Source organism: Schistocerca americana, chromosome 7 (assembly GCF_021461395.2).
Source record: "Schistocerca americana isolate TAMUIC-IGC-003095 chromosome 7, iqSchAmer2.1, whole genome shotgun sequence".
In the NCBI taxonomy this organism is placed as follows: domain Eukaryota; kingdom Metazoa; phylum Arthropoda; class Insecta; order Orthoptera; family Acrididae; genus Schistocerca; species Schistocerca americana.
In genome coordinates this window covers 227,111,173-227,132,154 of record NC_060125.1, presented here as the reverse complement: position 1 = coordinate 227,132,154, position 20,982 = coordinate 227,111,173, and the positions used below count along the sequence as shown (strand labels likewise).

Genomic DNA, 20,982 nt, shown 5'->3' with positions numbered 1-20,982 from the left:
GGGATATTATTGTCGTGTAACCACTCCGCCACAGGTCGTGCATTTTGCACAGGTGTTCGATCGTGTTGAAAGATGCAATCGCCATCCCCGAAATGCTCTTCAACTGTGGGAAGCGAGAAGGTGCTTAAAATATCCATTTCGGCCTGTAGTGCGATAGTGCCATGCAAAACAACGGGTGCAAGTCCCCTCTATGCAAAACACGACCACACCATAACACCACCGCCTCCAAATTTTATTGTTGGCACTACACACGCTGGCAGATGACGTTCACCGGGCATTCGCAGTACCTACACCCTGCCATCTGATCGCCACATTGTGTACCGTGATTCGCCTCTCCACACAACGTTTTTGCACTGTTCAATCATCCAATGTTTACGCTCCTTACACCAAGCGAGGCGTCGTTTGGCATTTACCGGCGTGATACCTCTGTAAAATTTCTGGAAGTATGTGTACGGAACGATTTGAAGTGGAATGATCATATAAAATTAATTGTTGGTAAGGCGGGTGCCAGGCTGAGATTCATTGGAGAGTACTTAGAAAATGTAGTTCATCAACAAAGGAGGTGGCTTACAAAACACTCGTTCGACCTATACGGTCGCAGGTTCGAATCCTGCCTCGGGCATGGATGTGTGTGATGTCCATAGGTTAGTTAGGTTTAAGTAGTTCTAAGTTCTAGGGGACTGATGACCTCAGAAGTTAAGTCCCATAGTGCTCAGAGCATTTGAACCATTTTGAACAGAACTTAACAGAATATCGATAACAATTTTCCTGATCATGATGTTGTAATAGGAGGTGACTTCAGCGTGCCAGGTATAGATCGGAAGCGCCATGCTCTCAAAACTGGTGCCAGAGACAGGGATTCGTGTGACATTGTTCTATATGCCTTGTCCGAAAATTACCTTGGGCAGATAGTTAGAGAACCAATCATGAGAGTAATGTATTAGATCTCCTGGCAACAAACAGACCTGAATTATCGAATCAGTTAAAGTAGAGGAAGGTGTCGTAAGGGTGTGATGGCATCTATGACAACCGGTCTTACAAAGAATGTTAATAAAGGGTAGGAAGATATTTTTGCTTAGCAAGAGTGACAGGATACAAATTCCAGAGGGGATTTATGTGTGTGTGTGTGTGTGTGTGTGTGAATTCCTAAGGGACCAATCTGCTGACGTCATCGATCCCTAGACTTACACACTACTTAAACTATCTTATGCTAAGAACAACACACACACCCATGCCCGAGGGAGGACTCGAACCTCTGGCGGGTGGGCCGTGCAATCCGTGACATGGCGCCTCAAACAACGCGGCCACTCCGCGTGGTATGGTTTAATAGCCGTGTTAGAAAACTACTACATAAACATGGAGCACTTCATCCCAGATTCAAGAGAAGTAAAAACCTAGTTGGAAAACAAAAGCTGAACGAAGCGAAAATGAGCGTAAGCAGGGCAAAGAGAGAACCGTTCAATGACTTTGAAAGTAAAACTTTGTCAACCGATCTGAGTAAAAATCCTAAGAGATTTTGATCGTATGTAAAATCAGTAAGTGGATAAAGATCATGTATTCTTTCACACAGTAACCCTACTGGCACCGAAATGGAAGATAACAGAGAGAAGGCCGAAATACTGTTTCACCGCTGAAGATCGTAACACGGTCCCCCCTTTCAGACGTCACACAAACGTCGAATTGGGGAAGATATTAAGATAAATGATCGCGGAATAGAAAAACAATTACAATCACTTAGTACTGGAAAGGCGTCATGACCAGATGAGATACCTATAAGATTCTACAAAGATTGTGTGAAAGAACTCGCTCCCCGTCTAGCAGTAATTTATAGTAAAACACTTGAGCAACGATGGGTAACTAGCGACTGGAAGAAAGCGCAGGTCATTTCCGTTTTTAAGAAGGGCCGTAGGTCAGATGTACACAGTTATACACCTACGTCGTTGACGTCGGTCCGTTGAAGAATTATGGAACATGTTTCTTGCTCAAGAATTACGACGTTTTTGGCGAATGAAAATCTTCTCTATAAAAAGCAACATCGATTCCGCAAACACAGATCCTGCGAAACAGCTCGCTCTGTTCCTCCACGAAATTCACAGTGCCGTTGTTTCCATGTGCCGTGACTTCAGGAAGGGATTTGACACCAGCACGCACTGCCGTTTACTGAAGCAAATGCGAGCTTATCTAGTACCGGAGCAGATCTGAGACTGGATTCAAGACTGTCTTGCAGACAGAAGTCGGTCTTAACGAAACAAAATCGACGGATGTAAAGGTTATTTCCGGAGTAGTATAGGGAAGTGTGGTAGGACCGTTACTGTTTACGATATATATATGGTTGGATGAGCGTTGTTTCACACTATACATATACTTTCTACTAGATCATGTATATATATGATCTAGTAGAAAGTATATATATATGTATAGTGTGAAACAACGATCATCCAACCATATATATATATATATATATATATATATATATATATATATATATATATATATGGTTGGATGAGCGTTGTTTCACACTATATATATATATATATATGGTTGGATGAGCGTTGTTTCACACTATATATATATATATATATATATATATATATATATATATATATATATATATATAAGCGTCAGTTGCTCTTTAAGGGTGTTCGCAGATGATACGGTTATCTATAACAAAATAGCAACGCCAGAAGATAGTAACGATTTGCAGAATGACCTCCAGAGAATCGATGAATGGCACAGGCTCTGGCAGCTGGCCCGGAACATGTAACATATTGCGCATACATAGGAGAAGAAATCCTACTGCTACACTATTGATGACAAACCGTAAAATATCTATGAGTAACTATCCAGAGCGACCTTACGTTGAATGACCACATAAAACAAATAGTGGGAAAAGCAGATGTCAGACTCAGATTCATAGGAAGAATCTTGAGGAAATTTAACTCATCCACGAAGGAAGTGGGTCATAAGGTGCTTGTTCGACCGATTCTTGAGTATTATTCATCTGTCTGGGGTCCCTACCAGGCAGGACTGATAGAGGAGGTAGAGAAGATCCAACGAAGCGGCAGGTTTTGTCACGGGATCGTTTAGCCAGCGGGAGAGCGCTACGGAGGTACTCAACAAACTGCATTGGCAGATGCTACAAGAAAAGCGTTGTACGTCACGGAGAGACATACTATTGTAATTTCGAGAGAGCACTTTCCGGAAAGAGTCAGACGACGTACTACTTTCTGCCCACATAGGTATCGCGTAATGACCACGAGGAGAAAATTCGAGAAATTAAAGCCAATACAGAGGCATACCGACAATCATTCCACTCTATACGCAAGTGGAACAGGGTTGGAGGGCACAGTTAGTGTTACAAGAAATATCCTCTACCACACAACATCTACATCTGCATTTATACTCCGCAAGCCACCCAACGGTGTGTGGCGGAGAGCACTTTACGTGCCACTGTCATTACCTCCCTTTCCTGTTCCAGTCGCGTATGATTCGCGGGAAGAACGACTGCCGCAAAGCCTTCATGCGCGCTCGAATCTCTCTAATTTTGCGTTCGTGATCTCCTCGGTAGGTATAAGTAGAGGGAAGCAATATATTCGGTACCCCATCCAGAAACGCACCCTCTCGAAACCTAGACAGCAAGCTACACCGCGATGCAGAGCGCCTCTCTTGCAGAGTCTGCCACTTGAGTTTGCTAAACATCTCCGTAACGCTATCACGCTTACCAAATAACCCTGTGACGAAACGCGCCGCTCTTCTTTTGATCCTCTCTGTCTCCTCTGTCAACCCGACCTGGTACGGATCCCACACCGATGAGCAATACTCAAGTATAGGTCGAAGTATAGGTCAAGTATAGGTATGATCATATAATCATACAATAAAGGATCCTTCTTTCTATGTATTCGCGATACATTACATTACGTGGCTTGCGGGGTATGATGTAGATGCAGATGCAGATACAGGGAAAGCTGCAAAACATCATTCGCTAAATCACAACGTGGATGGAAGTTTATGTTGAATGACCGTGACGGATGGTCACTGAAGAGGCTTGTGACGAAAATTAAGAGGATGACAAAAAAATGGTTCAAATGGCTCTGAGCACTATGGGACTTAACATCCAAGGTCATCAGTCCCCTATAACTTACAAGGGAACCTCCCCATTGCACCCCCCCCCCTCCCCCTCAGATTTAGTTATAAGTTGGCACAGTGGATAGGCCTTGAAAAACTGAACACAGATCAATCGAGAAAACAGGAAGAAGTTGTGTGGAACTATGAAAAAATAAGCAAAAGATGCAAACTGAGTAGTCCATCCGCAAGATAGGCAACATCAAGGGCAGGCTGAACTCCGGAGCGCCGTGGTCCCGTGGTTAGCGTGAGCAACTGCGCAACGACAGGTCCTTGGTTCAAGTCTTTCTACGAGCGAAGAGTTTAATTTTTATTTTCAGTCAATTATCAAAGTTCAGACACTCACACATAATCAACTTCGCTCTCCAAAATTCCAGCACATGTTCAGATTTGCTTGGACATATGCAGGATTTGACGGTCTACACATGGAAAAATTTGAAAACGTTAGAAACATATGTTTTGACAGAGCACAGGGAAAAGTGTGCGACTGTGAAACTGTTGGATTCATTTGTTACAGTTTATGTGACAAACTCTTATGTTTTCATCTCTTTTTTGGGAGTAATTATCACATCCACAAGAAAACCTATATTGGGCAACGTAGAAGAATCTTTTTACCCATTCGCCAAGTGTACAAGTTAGGTGGGTCGACAACATATTCCTGTCATGTGACGCACATGCCGTCACCAGTGTCGTATAGAATATATCAGACGTGTTTTCCTGTGGAGGAATCGGTTGACCTATGACCTTGCGATCAAATGTTTTCGGTTCCCATTGGAGAGGCACGTCCTTTCGTCTACTAATCGCACGGTTTTGCGGTGCGGTCGCAAAACGCAGACACTAAACTTATTACAGTGAACAGAGACGTCAATGAACGAATGGACAGATCATAACTTTGCGAAAATAAAGAAATTAAAATTTTCACATGAGGGAGGACTTGAACCACGGGACCACGACGATCCTGAACTCAGAATATCCTTGATGTTGCCTATCTTCGCATGGACTACTCAGTTTGCATATTTTGCTTATTTTTTCATAGTTCCACTCAACTTCTTCCTGTTTTCTCGATTGATCTGTGTTCAGTTTTTCAAGGCCTATCCACTGTGCCAACTTATAACTAAATCTGAGGGGGGTGCGATGGGGAGGTTCCCTTGTTAGACTCACTTAAACCTAACTAACCTAAGGACATCACACACATCCATGCCCGAGGCACGATTCGAACCTGCGACCGTAGCGGTCATGCGGTTCCAGACTGAAGCGCCTAGAACCGCACGGCCACACTGGCCAGCTAAGAGGATGACAGCTGCAAAACTCACTGCAGAACTAAATGCCGCACTCGCGAGCCTTTTCAGCATCAAAACAACACGAAGGGAGTCCCATAAGTAGGGAACAACATATCGAGCTGGAATTCCAAAACCACTCGCCAGAGATGCAAATGCCTGCAACAGGAAAACGTGGTGCCACAGCCATAAAACATGGACTATGCAGGAATGTAAGACTGTCATTTGGTTGGATGAGCGTTGTTTCACACTATTTGCAACATCTGGACGAGTTTTCGTCCCAAGAGTGAAATATGATGGGGGTTCGATGATGATTTGGACAGCCGTTTTATGGTGTTCCATGGGCCCCATAGCTACTGCCAAGGAATCTGTGACATTTTTGGCTGATCAAGTCCATCCCATGGTACAATGTTAGGCAATGGTGATATTGTGTTCCAAGAGGACAGGGCCGCTGTCTTCACAGCTCGTGTCGTCAAGGACTGGTTTTGTGAGCACGAGAGTGAACTGTCGCATCTTCCCTGGTCACCACAATCACCAGATCTCAATATTACTGAGCCTTTGTTGTCTTCTTTGGAGAGAAGGGTGCGTAATGGGTACCCTCCTCCATCATCGTTATCTGAACATACCACTATTTTTCATTAAGAATGGTACAGAATTCCCTTGAAAGCCATGCAGGATCGGAGCCGTGTTTATCCACTCTGAGATGACTGTAAGCTGTTTAGAATGTCAACGGTTTTCGTAAGCGATATCTAGCATTCCAATATATTGTGTCTTTGGTGTTTTCGTATTCTCTATATCTACGTCTGGCTCAAGGTTATGCGGAATAATGCTTTACCTAGTTTCATGCTATGTGTTGTGAGCGGTTCTCTAGGTAGTTTCGCGTACCCAAGTCAAAGACTCGAATATGAGACGCAATATACACACATCAAAAAAAGTTTTGCATCACCTCGGTTCCGAGAGTTCTGGCACCCGTACAGAAAATTTCCGCCCTTTTTATTGCCCATCAAAACCACACATTGCATGTTGTACCACCACACAGCGAGACCTTCAGAGGTGGTTGTGCAGATAGCTCCACACACTGGTACCTCTAATACCTAGTAGCACGTCCTCTTGACGGATGTCTATATTCGTCGTGGCATACTATCCACAAGTTCATCAAGGCTCTGTTGGTCCAGATTGTCCCACTCCTCAACGGCGATTCGGCGTCGATCGCTCAGAGTGGTTGGTGGGTCATGTCGTCCATAAACAGCCCTTTTCAATCTATCCCAGGCATTTCGATAGGGTTCATGTCTGGAGAACATGCTGGCCACTCCAGCCGAGCGGTGTTATCATCTTGAAGGAAGCCATTCACAAGATGTGCACGACGGGGGTGCTAATTGTCGTCCATGAAGACGACGAATGCCTCGCCAATATGCTGCCGATATGGTTGCATTATCGGTCGGAGGACGGCATTCACGTATTGTACAGCCGTTACAGTGTCTTCCATGACTACCAGCGGCGTATGTCGGCCCCACATAATGCCACCTCAAAACAGCAGGGAACCTCCACCTTGCTGCACTCGCTGGACAGTCTGTCTAAGGGGTTCACCCTTACCGGGTTGCCTCCAAACACGTCGCCGACGACTGTCTGGTTGAAGGCATTTGCGACTCTCATCGGCAAAGAGAACGTGATGCCAATCCTGAGGAGTCCATTCGGCATGTTGTTGGGCCCATCTGTACCGCGCTGCTTGGTGTCGTGGTTGCACACACGGACCTCGCCATGGACGTCGTGAGTGAAGTTGAGCATCATGCAGCCTGTTGCGCACAGTCTGAGTCGTCACACGACGTCCTGTGGCTGCACGAAAAGCATTATTCAACATGGTGGCGTTGCTGTCAAGGTTCCTGCGAGCCATAATTCGTAGGTAGCGGTCATCCATTGCTGTAGTAACACTTGGGTGCATGAACGAGGCATCTCATCTACAGTTCCTGGCTCTCTGTATCTCCTCCATATCTGAACAGCATCGCTTTGGTTTACTCAGAGACTCCTGGACACTTCCCTTGTTGAGAGCCCTTCCTGGCACAAAGTAACAAAGCGGTCGCGATCGAACCGCGGTATTGACGGTCTAGGCATGGTTGAGCTACAGACAACACGAGCCGTGTACCTCCTTCCTGGTGCAATGATTGGAACTGATCGGCTGTCGTACCCCCTCCGTCTAATAGGCGCTGGTGATGCATGGTTGTTTACACCTCTGGGCTGGCTTAGTGATATTTCTGAACAGTCAAAGGGACTGTTTCTGTGATACAATATCCACAGTAAATGACTATCTTCAAGAGTTCTGGGAACCGGGGTGATGCAAAACTTTTTTTGATGTGTGTGGTATACCTTTTCTAACCGGTTAGGAAGGTTCGGCTAAGGAAGTGGGAGTGTAGCCAAGCTGGCGGCGTGCAGACTCACCTTCCCTCTCGGGCACGTATCCGTCAGTCTCCTCGATCTGCAGCGGCTGGCCCACGTTGTACTGCAGCAGCTTCAGCTCGGGGTTGAGCATGATGGGGTCCGCGTCCGCCCACCGTAGTCGCAGCTTCTGCATGTTGTACGAGACTGCAGCAACACAGGCCACGAGTTATCACTGCCCGGCATACGGGAACACTCATAGTCAGTTAACAGCACACTGGCGGGACCAAGGCCATTCAACATTTACTCTCTCAAGAATGACAACGTTTTCATTTACAACTGGTGTCGATCATAGATCATCGTAGCATGGAAGGGCAGCTCGTTGAAGTCCGACACGTAAGAGAGCTGTACGAGCCCACAGTGTAACTAAAATACACTCATGTTCAGAAAAACAGAACACCTTGAAAGACTACTAATAGGAAGTTCGTACTCACAGGACATGTACATTAGTATGTTCTGAAGAAATGATTAGCATATGTCACCTCGGTTAAGCATGCGTCCTGTAGTAGGACGGGATCCACCATGGGCACTGATAAGTTGTTCCATGCGTGATGGCCTCGACGTGTATAAGGCGAAATGGCGTCTTGTAGCATAGCCATACATGCTGCATTCACCTGGTTCCAAAGTTTTTCTGTGATGGTTGGCATTGGGTCTGAGATTGCTGTACCCATCGTTTCACCATATCCCACAAATTGTCGACTGGAGACAAATGTGTTGATCTGGTAACATGGTTGACAAGGGCAAACGGCTAACATCCCGCGACACCAAGAAGGCGCGTGTTCGTGCAGTAACGTGTAACCGTGCATTGTCTTGCTGAAAAATGGCACCTTGGGTGTCGTGCAAAAAGGGTACGGCTACTGGACGCAGGATGTCATTCACGGATGTCACGCTGGTCACAGTGCCCTGGACACGCACCAACTATGATTTGTGGTTGTACCCAATAGCAGTCCACACCATAAGACCTTCAGCTGGTGCCGTATGTCTTGTGCAAATGCAGTCACTGTGATGCCATTCCCCTTGTCTGCGGCGAACCAAAATGCGGCCATCATTTTCAAACAAGCAGAACCTGGATTCGTCCGAAAACACTATCTGATGCCATTCCTCTCCCCAGTGACGTCCAGTCACCATTGCCGTCTAGCATGTTTCTGCACATTCGTTAAAGATAGGTGGAGAAGTGGACGACACTGGCGTAACCAAGGCCATAATAAGCGGTGACCGACTGTCATCCCTGATATTGTACGTTGTGCTACGCAGTTCCACTGTCGCGCTGTGGCAGAGGAGGACGCAGATCTGTCCTGCAATGCTATTCGGATGAGGTGTCAATCTTCTCGGGGAGGGCTGTGTGGTGCGAACTGACTGATCTCGTCGTGTTTTACGCCCTTCCGTTGCACTGCCAAAACCCTTCGTCCCACAAGAGCAGCAATTTCTTGGACGGATGCATCACATTCTCTCATACCAATAATGCGCCCTCTTTGAAACTCAATGATTTGATGGTATGGTTCGTACGTACGTCTGCGAGGCATCCTGCATATCTGCTCGAGCCACACTGATCGATTACCTTCGGTTTATAGCCATAACGAGACCCATGGGTACATTTTACCAATAGGTGGTGTTGCGACGCGATATCGATGTTGACCTTGAATCCTTAGGCCAAAGTGGTTCAAATGCTAATCATTTCTGCAAAACAAAGTAGTGTACATGCTCTGTGAGTATGAACTTTCTTCCTCTAGTTTTTGTACGTCCATCCTTGTGACTGGAGGTCTGGGGGACTTCGGCCATTCATTTATGTAAGAAACTGAAACACCTACAGCTGTTCTTATGATGTCATTTATTGTATGCCTACCAGTTTCAGTGCACCATCTTCAGACCTTTGCTGATGCTGAAGGGGGTTAACACCATCCGTATACATGATGCAATACTGACCAACATCTATAACTGGTTTTTGCTGACTACCTATAACCAAAATGTTCTCTCTCCGACCATCAACTATCAACTGACCCTCTAGTTTTCCAAGGTTTAATTTTTTTCTGAATATGAGTGTGTGTTTAGCTTGGTGACAGTTTTAGATCCTTGATGCCATTATCCATTGATGAGCAAAAGTATTATGATGAGCTGCTTAACAGCATGTTGGTCTATTTTTGGGATGAAATACAGCAGTAGTTCTGCATGATGGGTTCGACAAGTACTTGGTAGATTTACGGAACTATGTGTGAGCCGTTGTCGGCTCGTGTTAATGCCATTTTTTCCTTTGGGCATTTTGTCACCATCGAGTGGCGTCTTATTCCTCCCTCAGTTACTATCTGAATGAGTTGCTCATTTGGCTCCGTCAGTGGCAGTAGCAGCGTTTATAGATACTGGTACTGCTGTAATTTCTTTGGTGTGGCAGTTATATTTCCGTGCCATGGTGTGTGTGGCAGTTGGTCGGGCACGGAGTAGCAGTCGGGGATGGAGCAGTAGTCGCGGACGAAGTAGCGTCGGGCACGGGGCCCCAGTGAGGTGCGGACAGCCAGTACTTGCTGACCGGTGGCGACACACATGGACTGTCCGACTGAAGAAGACTGGACCAGGAACGAGCGTTGGTTGGTCGTTCAGTCGGTCGTCTCATCGGCCGATGTGTGTTTGATCTTTTGACTGTTTGTGGGTGTGGGCAGTTGGTCGGTTGCGGTGGAGCAGCGGAAGTCTCTGCGGCGTGTGATCAGGCCGGAGCCACTGGCGGCGTGCACACACTGTCGGAGTTGTGTGGCACTAGCTGCGAGAACTGCTAAGTTCGTCGCGCACCGCACCTGCATATCAGTGAACCTGTCATCAAAGCTCAACCATTGTGACATGTCTTCGTTGATTACTAATTGTTGCATCCTGGGCTGTCCTTGCAAGCAGCAATGTGATGGTGCGTTGGAGTCGGCAAAATTTTGCACCCATCTCCCTATATGGTGTTTAACCTTCGAAATGATTATAATTTATTAGTAAAGTGCACCAGGGCTATCTTCTGCCTTGTGGCCGTTGACGTTCCGGTTACCTGCCCTGGTCGTTACCGTACTTTGGTGGCAGTGTGTTTTCCTTGCCGTGTTTATGCTGTCCAGCACGGCATGTAGTTTGACAGCTTGGTGTTGTTCTCCTTTTCTCTTTGAGTGTTTATTGTGCCTTGACTGTGTCTTATACGCCAATTATTAAGACATAATCCTGCTGCGATCTTCGTCTTAGCTGGTACTTTGCTTGTTATGCTGTTGGTCGGGTGAAACGGAATTGATTAGGCGGTTGGTTGGTTGTCAGCCGTCTGTAGGTCGTGCTGCAAAGCGATTGTTTAGTATTACGCTTGGCTGTCTGTCTCACCTAAACTGTGATTGGAGTTTCCTCCCCTGGCCAACCCTTGGAACACTTCTGAGCACCACTGTTTGTTGTTTGTGATTGTCATTTTATATGGTCGCAGGTACTTTGCCAGGCCTTCAGCCGTGTATTAATATTGTTTGTTTTATGTTTTTGTTTGTTTTATGTTTTATGTTTTCGGCCTTCAGCCGAACTTCGTAACAACTTTAAGATTAGGCCTCAAGCCGTGTTTCATTTAAAATTCTTGTTGCTCTGTATTTAGGCCTTCAGCCGAGTTTGTTTCAGAATCTGCGGCTTTAATATGTAAATCCTTGTCTGTAAGGTTTTCTTCTAATTCTTGAAACAGCCTTCAGCTGTGGTCTGTAAATTTTTATCTTAAGGTTTTATTTATTTATTCTTGAGTAATTGTTTGGGGCTTGAGCTGATATGATACTTCAAGTTTTCTTAAGGTGTTTTTCTGTTGTACTGGGTAAAAGCTTATCCTTAAAGTCTCTCTTTTATTATTTAAAGAAATTTTTTTTAATTGGGCTTTCAGCCGAAGAATTAACTTGAATTTTCCTTGATATGGCCTTTAGCTGGAATTTGTAAATGCTTGGCTTTTAATGAATTTCTTAGCTGATCTGAAATATTATTTCGGTCTTTAGCCGAGAAGATATTGTAATTATATTTAAGCAAGGCCTTCAGCCATTACTTTAAATCCTGGTGTTTTAAAAGCAATCATTAAAACTTATTCTGGAGAAGTTACTTGGGCCCTTAGCTGTGAATTGATCTTGTTATTTTAAGGAGAAAACTGTGCATTGGTTTGAGCAATAAAGTTGTGTGTGTTCCTGTATAACTAACAGTAATTGGCCTTGGCCCCTTTCCACAACCCGATCCGCTCTGTCCTGAAAAACCAGATTTCAATGTGGCACCAGATGTCTATCCACAGGTTGCACAATTCCTGTGGCTGTGACATCTCAGATTTGTTCCATAGGGTTCAGATCAGGCGAATCTGGTGGCCAAGAAGTCAGTGAGAGTTCACTATCAAGCTCCACAAACCGCTGTAGCACAAGTCTGGCCTTGTGATACGGGCAGTTATACTGGTGGAAGATGCAGTCGCCATTGGGGAAGACACCAAGCTTTAATGGATACAGGTGGCCTGCAATAACGCCCATATAGTCCTCAGCTGTCATGGTATCGTCGATTACTACCACTGGTTTCATGGAAGCCCAGGTGAATGGCCCCCACAGCATTATATGGCCCCCCACCAGCATGCGTCCACAGTATGGTGCATTTTCGGCAACCGTTCGCCAGGATGACGGTGTGTCCTGACACGACCATCGGCCTGGTGTGACGAGGAACGTGATTCATTAGGCCAGCTGACGTATTTAGATTGGTACATGATCCAATATTGATGGCGCCAGGCTCAAAGCAATCGTATTTGACGAGTCGTTGGGTCGAGGTCATCTGGTATGGATCTCATGGTTGCCAATGTGCGGTCAACTGTGTGCTCCCAAACACTTGTACTTGCACCAGCATTGTGCTCTGCCGTCATATCTGCCACAAATCTCCACCTGTCCTGGTTTAGAATGTGTATAAGACTTCGATCTCCACGTTCTTTGATGACCTTGTCGCCTACTCGTTGTTTCAACGTCCTTCAACCACCTTCCATAGATTCTCATCTGCTATAGATGCTCACGATTGCTCAGATCGACGAAATGTTACCGCTCTAAGTCCACTCCGTGTGTTCGCTTACTCACTTACTTCGCGCACCATTCAGTTGTAGTGGTCAAATACACTCCTGGAAATGGAAAAAAGAACACATTGACACCGGTGTGTAAGACCCACCATACTTGCTCCGGACACTGCGAGAGGGCTGTACAAGCAATGATCACACGCACGGCACAGCGGACACACCAGGAACCGCGGTGTTGGCCGTCGAATGGCGCTAGCTGCGCAGCATTTGTGCACCGCTGCCGTCAGTGTCAGCCAGTTTGCCGTGGCATACGGAGCTCCATCGCAGTCTTTAACACTGGTAGCATGCCGCGACAGCGTGGACGTGAACCGTATGTGCAGTTGACGGACTTTGAGCGAGGGCGTATAGTGGGCATGCGGGAGGCCGGGTGGACGTACCGCCGAATTGCTCAACACGTGGGGCGTGAGGTCTCCACAGTACATCGATGTTGTCGCCAGTGGTCGGCGGAAGGTGCACGTGCCCGTCGACCTGGGACCGGACCGCAGCGACGCACGGATGCACGCCAAGACCGTAGGATCCTACACAGTGCCGTAGGGGACCGCACCGCCACTTCTCAGCAAATTAGGGACACTGTTGCTCCTGGGGTATCGGCGAGGACCATTCGCAACCGTCTCCATGAAGCTGGGCTACGGTCCCGCACACCGTTAGGCCGTCTTCCGCTCACGCCCCAACATCGTGCAGCCCGCCTCCAGTGGTGTCGCGACAGGCGTGAATGGAGGGACGAATGGAGACGTGTCGTCTTCAGCGATGAGAGTCGCTTCTGCCTTGGTGCCAATGATGGTCGTATGCGTGTTTGGCGCCGTGCAGGTGAGCGCGACAATCAGGACTGCATACGACCGAGGTACACAGGGCCAACACCCGGCATCATGGTGTGGGGAGCGATCTCCTACACTGGCCGTACACCACTGGTGATCGTCGAGGGGACACTGAATAGTGCACGGTACATCCAAACCGTCATCGAACCCATCGTTCTACCATTCCTAGACCGGCAAGGGAACTTGGTGTTCCAACAGGACAATGCACGTCCGCATGTATCCCGTGCCACCCAACGTGCTCTAGAAGGTGTAAGTCAACTACCCTGGCCAGCAAGATCTCCGGATCTGTCCCCCATTGAGCATGTTTGGGACTGGATGAAGCGTCGTCTCACGCGGTCTGCACATCCAGCACGAACGCTGGTCCAACTGAGGCGCCAGGTGGAAATGGCATGGCAAGCCGTTCCACAGGACTACATCCAGCATCTCTACGATCGTCTCCATGGGAGAATAGCAGCCTGCATTGCTGCGAAAGGTGGATATACACTGTACTAGTGCCGACATTGTGCATGCTCTGTTGCCTGTGTCTATGTGCCTGTGGTTCTGTCAGTGTGATCATGAGATGTATCTGACCCCAGGAATGTGTCAATAAAGTTTCCCCTTCCTGGGACAATGAATTCACGGTGTTCTTATTTCAATTTCCAGGAGTGTAGATCATGTGGACACAGTTGCATAATGTCTGGATCGACACAGCCCTCCCTGTTTCCTCAAAAAATGTAGCATGCATTTCTGTTGCATTATCCTCAGGGTACATCCACTATCTGATCGAATTATCTCGACACTTATTAGTGGACATTAACATGAGATGTGTCCACCCTTAGTCTTTATAGCGGCTTCAACCCTGCCGGGGGCGTTTACGGCGAGGTGTCTGAATGTCTGCAGCCTATTCTTCCCCAAGAGCCGAGACCGAAAGCAGTAGTGGATTGGACGATGGAGTCTGAAGCAAAGTCGAAGTTTTAACCTATCCCAAAAGTGTTCCACTGGTTTCAGATCGGTAATCTGAGCAGCCCAGTAGTCTTCTTGAATGTTACTGTTCATAAATCGATTGCCTCACAGAGTCTTCTTTATTGTAAGCTGCATTGGCATGCTGATAGAAACAATCATTGTCTCCAAATTGTTTCTATGCTATGCACAGTAGACAATGTTGTGAAATGTGTCCATAGCCGTCCACATTTAGTGTTTTCTTAAGCGCAATAATGGAACCACACCCTAACCACGAAAAACACCTCCATATCTTTACAATCTGCCCCGTGTCCGCCACCGTAGCTGAGTGCACTGGCTTGTCATGCTGGGAGCCCGGGTTCGATTCCCTGCTAGGTTGGAGATTTTCTCAGCTCAGGGACTGGTTGTTTGTGTCGTCTTCATCATCATCATTTCATCCTCACCGACGCACAAGTCGCCGAAGTGGTGCCACCTCAAAAGACTTGCACCAGGCGATCAGGCCTACCCGCCGGGAGGCCCTCGCCACACGACATTTCATTTCGCCTCCTCCGTGCTTCACTGTTGGCGCTACAAATGATAGCAGGTAATGTTCTCCAGGCATTCGCCAAACTCAAACCCAACCAACGAACTGCCACAGGGTGTAGCGTGATTCTCACTCCAAGCCATCCAATGTCCAATTGCGACAGTCTGGACGCCATCTCAAGCGTACTTACAGGGTGTTTCAAAAATGACCGGTATATTTGAAACGGCAATAGAAACTAAACGAGCAGCGATAGAAATACACCGTTTGTTGCAATATGCTTGGGACAACAGTACATTTTCAGGCAGACAAACTTTCGAAATTACAGTAGTTACAATTTTCAACAACAGATGGCGCTGCAAGTGATGTGGCGCTGCGGTCTGGGAAACTCTATAGTACGATATTTTCCACATATCCACCATGCGTAGCAATAATATGGCGTAGTCTCTGAATGACATTACCCGAAACCTTTGACAACGTGTCTGGCGGAATGGCTTCACATGCAGATGAGATGTACTGCTTCAGCTGTTCAATTGTTTCTGGATTCTGGCGGTACACCTGGTCTTTCAAGTGTCCCCACAGAAAGAAGTCACAGGGGTTCATGTCTGGCGAATAGGGAGGCCAATCCACGCCGCCTCCTGTATGTTTCGGATAGCCCAAAGCAATCACACGATCATCGAAATATTCATTCTGGAAATTAAAGACGTCGGCCGTGCGATGTGGCCGGGCACCATCTTGCATAAACCACGAGGTGTTCGCAGTGTCGTCTAAGGCAGTTTGTACCGCCACAAATTCACGAAGAATGTCCAGATAGCGTGATGCAGTAATCGCTTCGGATCTGAAAAATGGGCCAATGATTCCTTTGGAAGAAATGGCGGCCCAGACCAGTACTTTTTGAGGATGCAGGGACGATGGGACTGCAACATGGGGCTTTTCGGTTCCCCATATGGGCCAGTTCTGTTTATTGACGAAGCCGTCCAGGTAAAAATAAGCTTCGTCAGTAAACCAAATGCTGCCCACATGCATATCGCCGTCATCAATCCTGTGCACTATATCGTTAGCGAATGTCTCTCGTGCAGCAATGGTAGCGGCGCTGAGGGGTTGCCACGTTTGAATTTTGTATGGATAGAGGTGTAAACTCTGGCGCATGAGACGATACGTGGACGTTGGCGTCATTTGGATCGCAGCTGCTGTTGGATCACCTGCTGCACTAGCTGCGCGTTGCCCTCTGTGGTTGCCGTACGCGGTCGCCCTACCTTTCCAGCACGTTCATCCGTCACGTTCCCAGTCCGTTGAAATTCTTCAAACAGATCCTTTATTGTATCGCTTTTCGGTCCTTTGGTTACATTAAACCTCCGTTGAAAACTTTGTCTTGTTGCAACAACACTGTGTTCTAGGCGGTGGAATTCCAACACCAGAAAAATCCTCTGTTCTAAGGAATAAACCATGTTGTCTACAGCACACTTGCACGTTGTGCTTACTGCAGAAAGACGACGTACAGAATGGCGCACCCACAGACTGCGTTGTCTTCTATATCTTTCACATCACTTGCAGCGCCATCTGTTGTTGAAAATTGTAACTACTGTAATTTCGAAAGTTTGTCTGCCTGAAAATGTACTGTTGTCCCAAGCATATTGCAACAAACGGTGTATTTCTATCGCAGCTCGTTTACTTTTCATTGCCGTTTCAAATATACCGGTCATTTTTGAAACACCCTGTAGCATTGACTACAGACATGTGTTGCTCATGAGGAGCCGCTCGACCGGTGTATCCAGGTTTTTTTTTAATTCCCCAAACCACAGTCATTGTGCTACCTGGACTGCTTGTACCACTTTGGAACTCAGTAGTGATTCTTTCCTCTGGTTTAATGCGAATTTTTACAACCGCCTTCCACAATGCTCGACAGTACCTGTCCGTCTGTACTTGAGATCTACCTAGGCTTTGTTTAGCTGTTTTTGTTCCTTCGCATTTCCACTTCACAATCGCGTCACCAACGTTCATCCTGGGCGGCTTCAGAAGGGTTGAAATGTGTCTATTGGATTTGTTACTCAGATGGTACCCAATGATTAGCCTGCGTAGTATGAGCCGACTTTTCAGTTTGACGATGCACTCCTCTGGCTTCGATGCATGCGTTGATTTGGTTGGAAAGCTGTCAGAGTCGTTGTACCCTCTCCTGAGCCAAGCTGGTCCTCAACTGTTTTCACTGGTTCTTGATATCCTGTACGCTGCCACTGACATGATTTCTTCGTATAAGTCGTTCTGTTGGAGACAGATCTAGGGATCTAGTTGTCCACAGGAGAACTTCAACATCACGCGGGCAGTTCATAGAGACACGTGCCATGTACAGAGGCGCATTGCCCAGTTAAAAATGGCACCACGATACAGTCACATGAGTGGTAACACATGAGGACTCAGGATATCGGTGTTGAACCGCAGTGAGTTCCTTCAATCAGTAACAGCCGTCACCTGAACCCATACCTGATGGCCCACTGCACCGTTAAGTCAGGATTAACACCTCTATGCCTCTCTAAAACATTGAAGGGATATGATCTCCCCGGGTCACCACCATGCCGACATCGATCATCTGCGAGAGTGTAGGATTATGATTCGTCGCTGAGTACAATGCGACGCCATTCATTAGCCGTCACACACCACTCCAGAGGCAGCCATTTGTGTTGTGGTGTCAACGGCAGCCTACACATGCGATGGTCTGTCTGCTGCTAGTCTACAACTGGTACGGGTGCCAAATAATGTTGCAGGGAGCCCATCAAGCATTCTGGGAAGGTAGGCGCAGATGTAAAGAGGTTACGATGTGCTTGGTGGACAATACGACGATCATCTCTTGTGGTGGTCAGACGTTGTCTACCGAAATCTTGACGATGAATATGCCTGCCCTCATGTTTCCCTGCAGTCGAACACCTTGCCACTGTCACTTCCGAACACTCCAGAAAACTGGATATTGTGTGATTCGATCAGCCGGCCACATGGAGGCCACTACGAGTGGCCATAAAATGTCTTGCTGATAACTATGTCTCACACGAGTACGCGGCGTCTCCGTGTCCACAGTCACGCTGTTCACGCCTGGTAACAATACTAAACACTTACAGACTCTGGTGGCCACTCTACCCGTAGCAGAGCATTGCAACTCTAATCATGGTGTGTACGTATACAAAGTAATATTGATATCAGACAATGCTTCTGGGATGCTTCACTTTCTTGGTAGGAAGTGTATATCAAATGCCTCCCTGAAATCATTGAATTAACTTGGGCTTCATTGTCTGCTTTCCTCTGGACCTCATGGACGTACAGACCAAACTGAGTTTCACATTTTACTTACGGTGAAACTTTCATACTGGAATCGTCGGGTCTGCCTGTTTAGCGGTACATTGCGCGCCTGGAAACAGAATATGTCGCGGGATCGAATGTCTGTTGGAAGACAAAATATTTCAGTCTGCGTTTAATGCGGTCCTCACTTCTCAATAATGTCATTATTCGCCAGGAGTGACATGTGATTCGGACTGCACGTCGTTTAACTGTAGGTCTCCTTCCCCAATATGTTTACTGGGGCAGCTTATGGACGCGAAAGTCGCCGAAGTGATGTCGAATTGAGATACCTGCACCAGGCGTTGGGGCCACACGGAATTACTGTTGTATGAGGGTGGTTTGATAAGTGTGGTTTCGATAACAACTCACCTTACTGCACGATAGAGCCTCCTTTGAGGGATATACACCTGGTCCAGCGATTTTCATCGCGGCGGAAAAATGGGTTATGTCCAACTCTGCAAAATACTCGTTGGCTGCAGCTATCACTTCCTCATTTGATGAAAATTTCTTCCCAGCAAGTCAAAGTTTCACTTTAGGGAATAGGAAGAAGTCACTTGGAGCTAAGTCTGGTGAATTGGGTGGATGAAGAATTAATTGAAAGCCCAGTTCATGCTCTTTCGCCATTGGTATGGCTGATGTGTGAAATGGTGCATTATTCTGGTGAAAAAGCACTTTTTTGAATGCCAACCTTGATCCTTATTCAGCCAATGTTTCAGTAATGAAGCATATGGTTCTGTAATTTTTCCAAGTAATCTATGAGGATTACATCTTGGCAATCCAAAAAAACAGTGGCCATCAGCTTACCAGGTCACAAATTGGTCATTGACTTCTTCAGTGCTCTTGCACCAATACTTGTCAATTGTTTTGACTGCAATTTTGAATCTGGTGTGTAATGATCAACATCCAAGTTTCATCAACAGTCACAAATCTGCGCAACAAGTCTTGTGGATTGCGATTAAACATCGCCAGAGGTCGTGTTGAAACGTTGTGCCGGATATGTTTTTCGTCGACTATGAGGAATCACAGCACCCGCTTCGCTTACAGCTTTTTCATAACCAACTCTCTGTGCAGGATATTATGCATTCTCTCAGTTGAGATGCCTAAAGTCTCAGCAATCACACGAATTTTTACTCGGCTCTCTTGCATTACCATATCATGGATTTTGTCAATGGTTTCTTTTGTGGTGACTTCAATTGGACGGGCCGGCCGCTGTGGTCTCGCGGTTCTAGGCGCTCAGTCCGGAACCGCGCGACTGCTACGGTTGCAGGTTCGAATCCTGCCTCGGGCATGGATGTGTGTGCTGTCCTTAGGTTAGTTAGGTTTAATTAGTTCTAAGTTCTAGGGGAGTGATGACCACAGATGTTAAGTCCCATAGTGCTCAGAGCCATTTGAACCATTTCAATTGGACGGCCAGAGTGCGCTTATCTTAGATGCTTGCCCAATCACTTTTAAATTTATTAATCCAAAAGCAATGACGGTCTTCAATGATGGTGCAAAGCCGGCGTAAACTACATCCAATCCTGTTTTGATTTGTGTTGTACTTCAACCCTTCAAATAAAAATGTTTAATGACAGCACGAAACTCTGTTTTCTCCATTTTCAGTCGCAGTCGACACACTGACCAATTCAGACGGTTGTCAATAATGAACTGTAGGCTACAGAGTGTCAATATTGCTTATACGTTCCTTGGAATAAGCAAGCTTATCAATCATGAAGGGCAACAAAAATGTTCCATTCTCTCCTAGAAATTCACCACACTTATCACACAACCCTCATACTGGAATTAACAGGCCGAAGGTTTCAGACAGCTGACAGGGTATGTTCGAATCGCTCTAAGAGTACAATGCTGTCTGCCGAAGGCAAATACCTCAGCTGCAGTTGCCGACCAACATCCGACATTAGTGCAGCAGAACGAACGATGCTGTTTCAATCTGGGTATTCACGTAAATATTGGTAGAACACACGTGGAAGCGTGAATAGAGCAACTGTGAACGACTGCACAATTTTCGAAATGAAAAGTCCAACCTATATTGCAAGTGTTATAGAATACTCACTTTATTGATCTCTCACGAACAACAGTGTTTCCCTAAGTTCTGTACAAGAAACGTCAGCGGGTCTGCATATCCACAAACTATTCAATGGACCATATATTTGCTGGAGCGTTCACAGTGCCTATTGCGTGACATTTGTCCTGCCAGTGTGCTGCAACTAAATCCATTGGTTTGCGAGAATAACAGCGATATTCACAAAGAAATATTTACAATACAACGACATTTACTAGCGTTTTATGAATTCACCTTAGAGAGAGTGCACATCTAAAACATTTTTGACAGTTCAAAGAAAAACAATACCACAGTGCGTCGTAATGTTTTAAATGCAGATTGCTGTTTTGTTTCATCCTCAACATATCCTCCTATAACAGACATTAATTTTATGGTAGAAATAAATACAGGGTGCGGCAGAACCGACTAAGCAGATTTAAGGAGCAATAAAAAGT

General features: G+C 46.4%; 1 protein-coding gene across 5 annotated transcripts in view; it reads right to left on the bottom strand.

The window, feature by feature from the left end:
- The window catches only part of LOC124622161 (glycine receptor subunit alpha-3), a 588,708-nt gene that overhangs the window by 114,033 nt on the left and 453,693 nt on the right, over window positions 1-20,982 (bottom strand). For 3 of the 5 annotated variants that reach the window (XM_047147803.1, XM_047147802.1, XM_047147801.1), the window contains exon 7: window positions 7,833-7,976. The exons of the other annotated variants lie outside the window; for them this stretch is intronic. In XM_047147803.1, coding sequence (XP_047003759.1) covers window positions 7,833-7,976 — 144 coding nt within the window. The remainder of the gene's footprint in view (window positions 1-7,832; window positions 7,977-20,982) is intronic. 5 annotated transcript variants of the gene reach the window in all.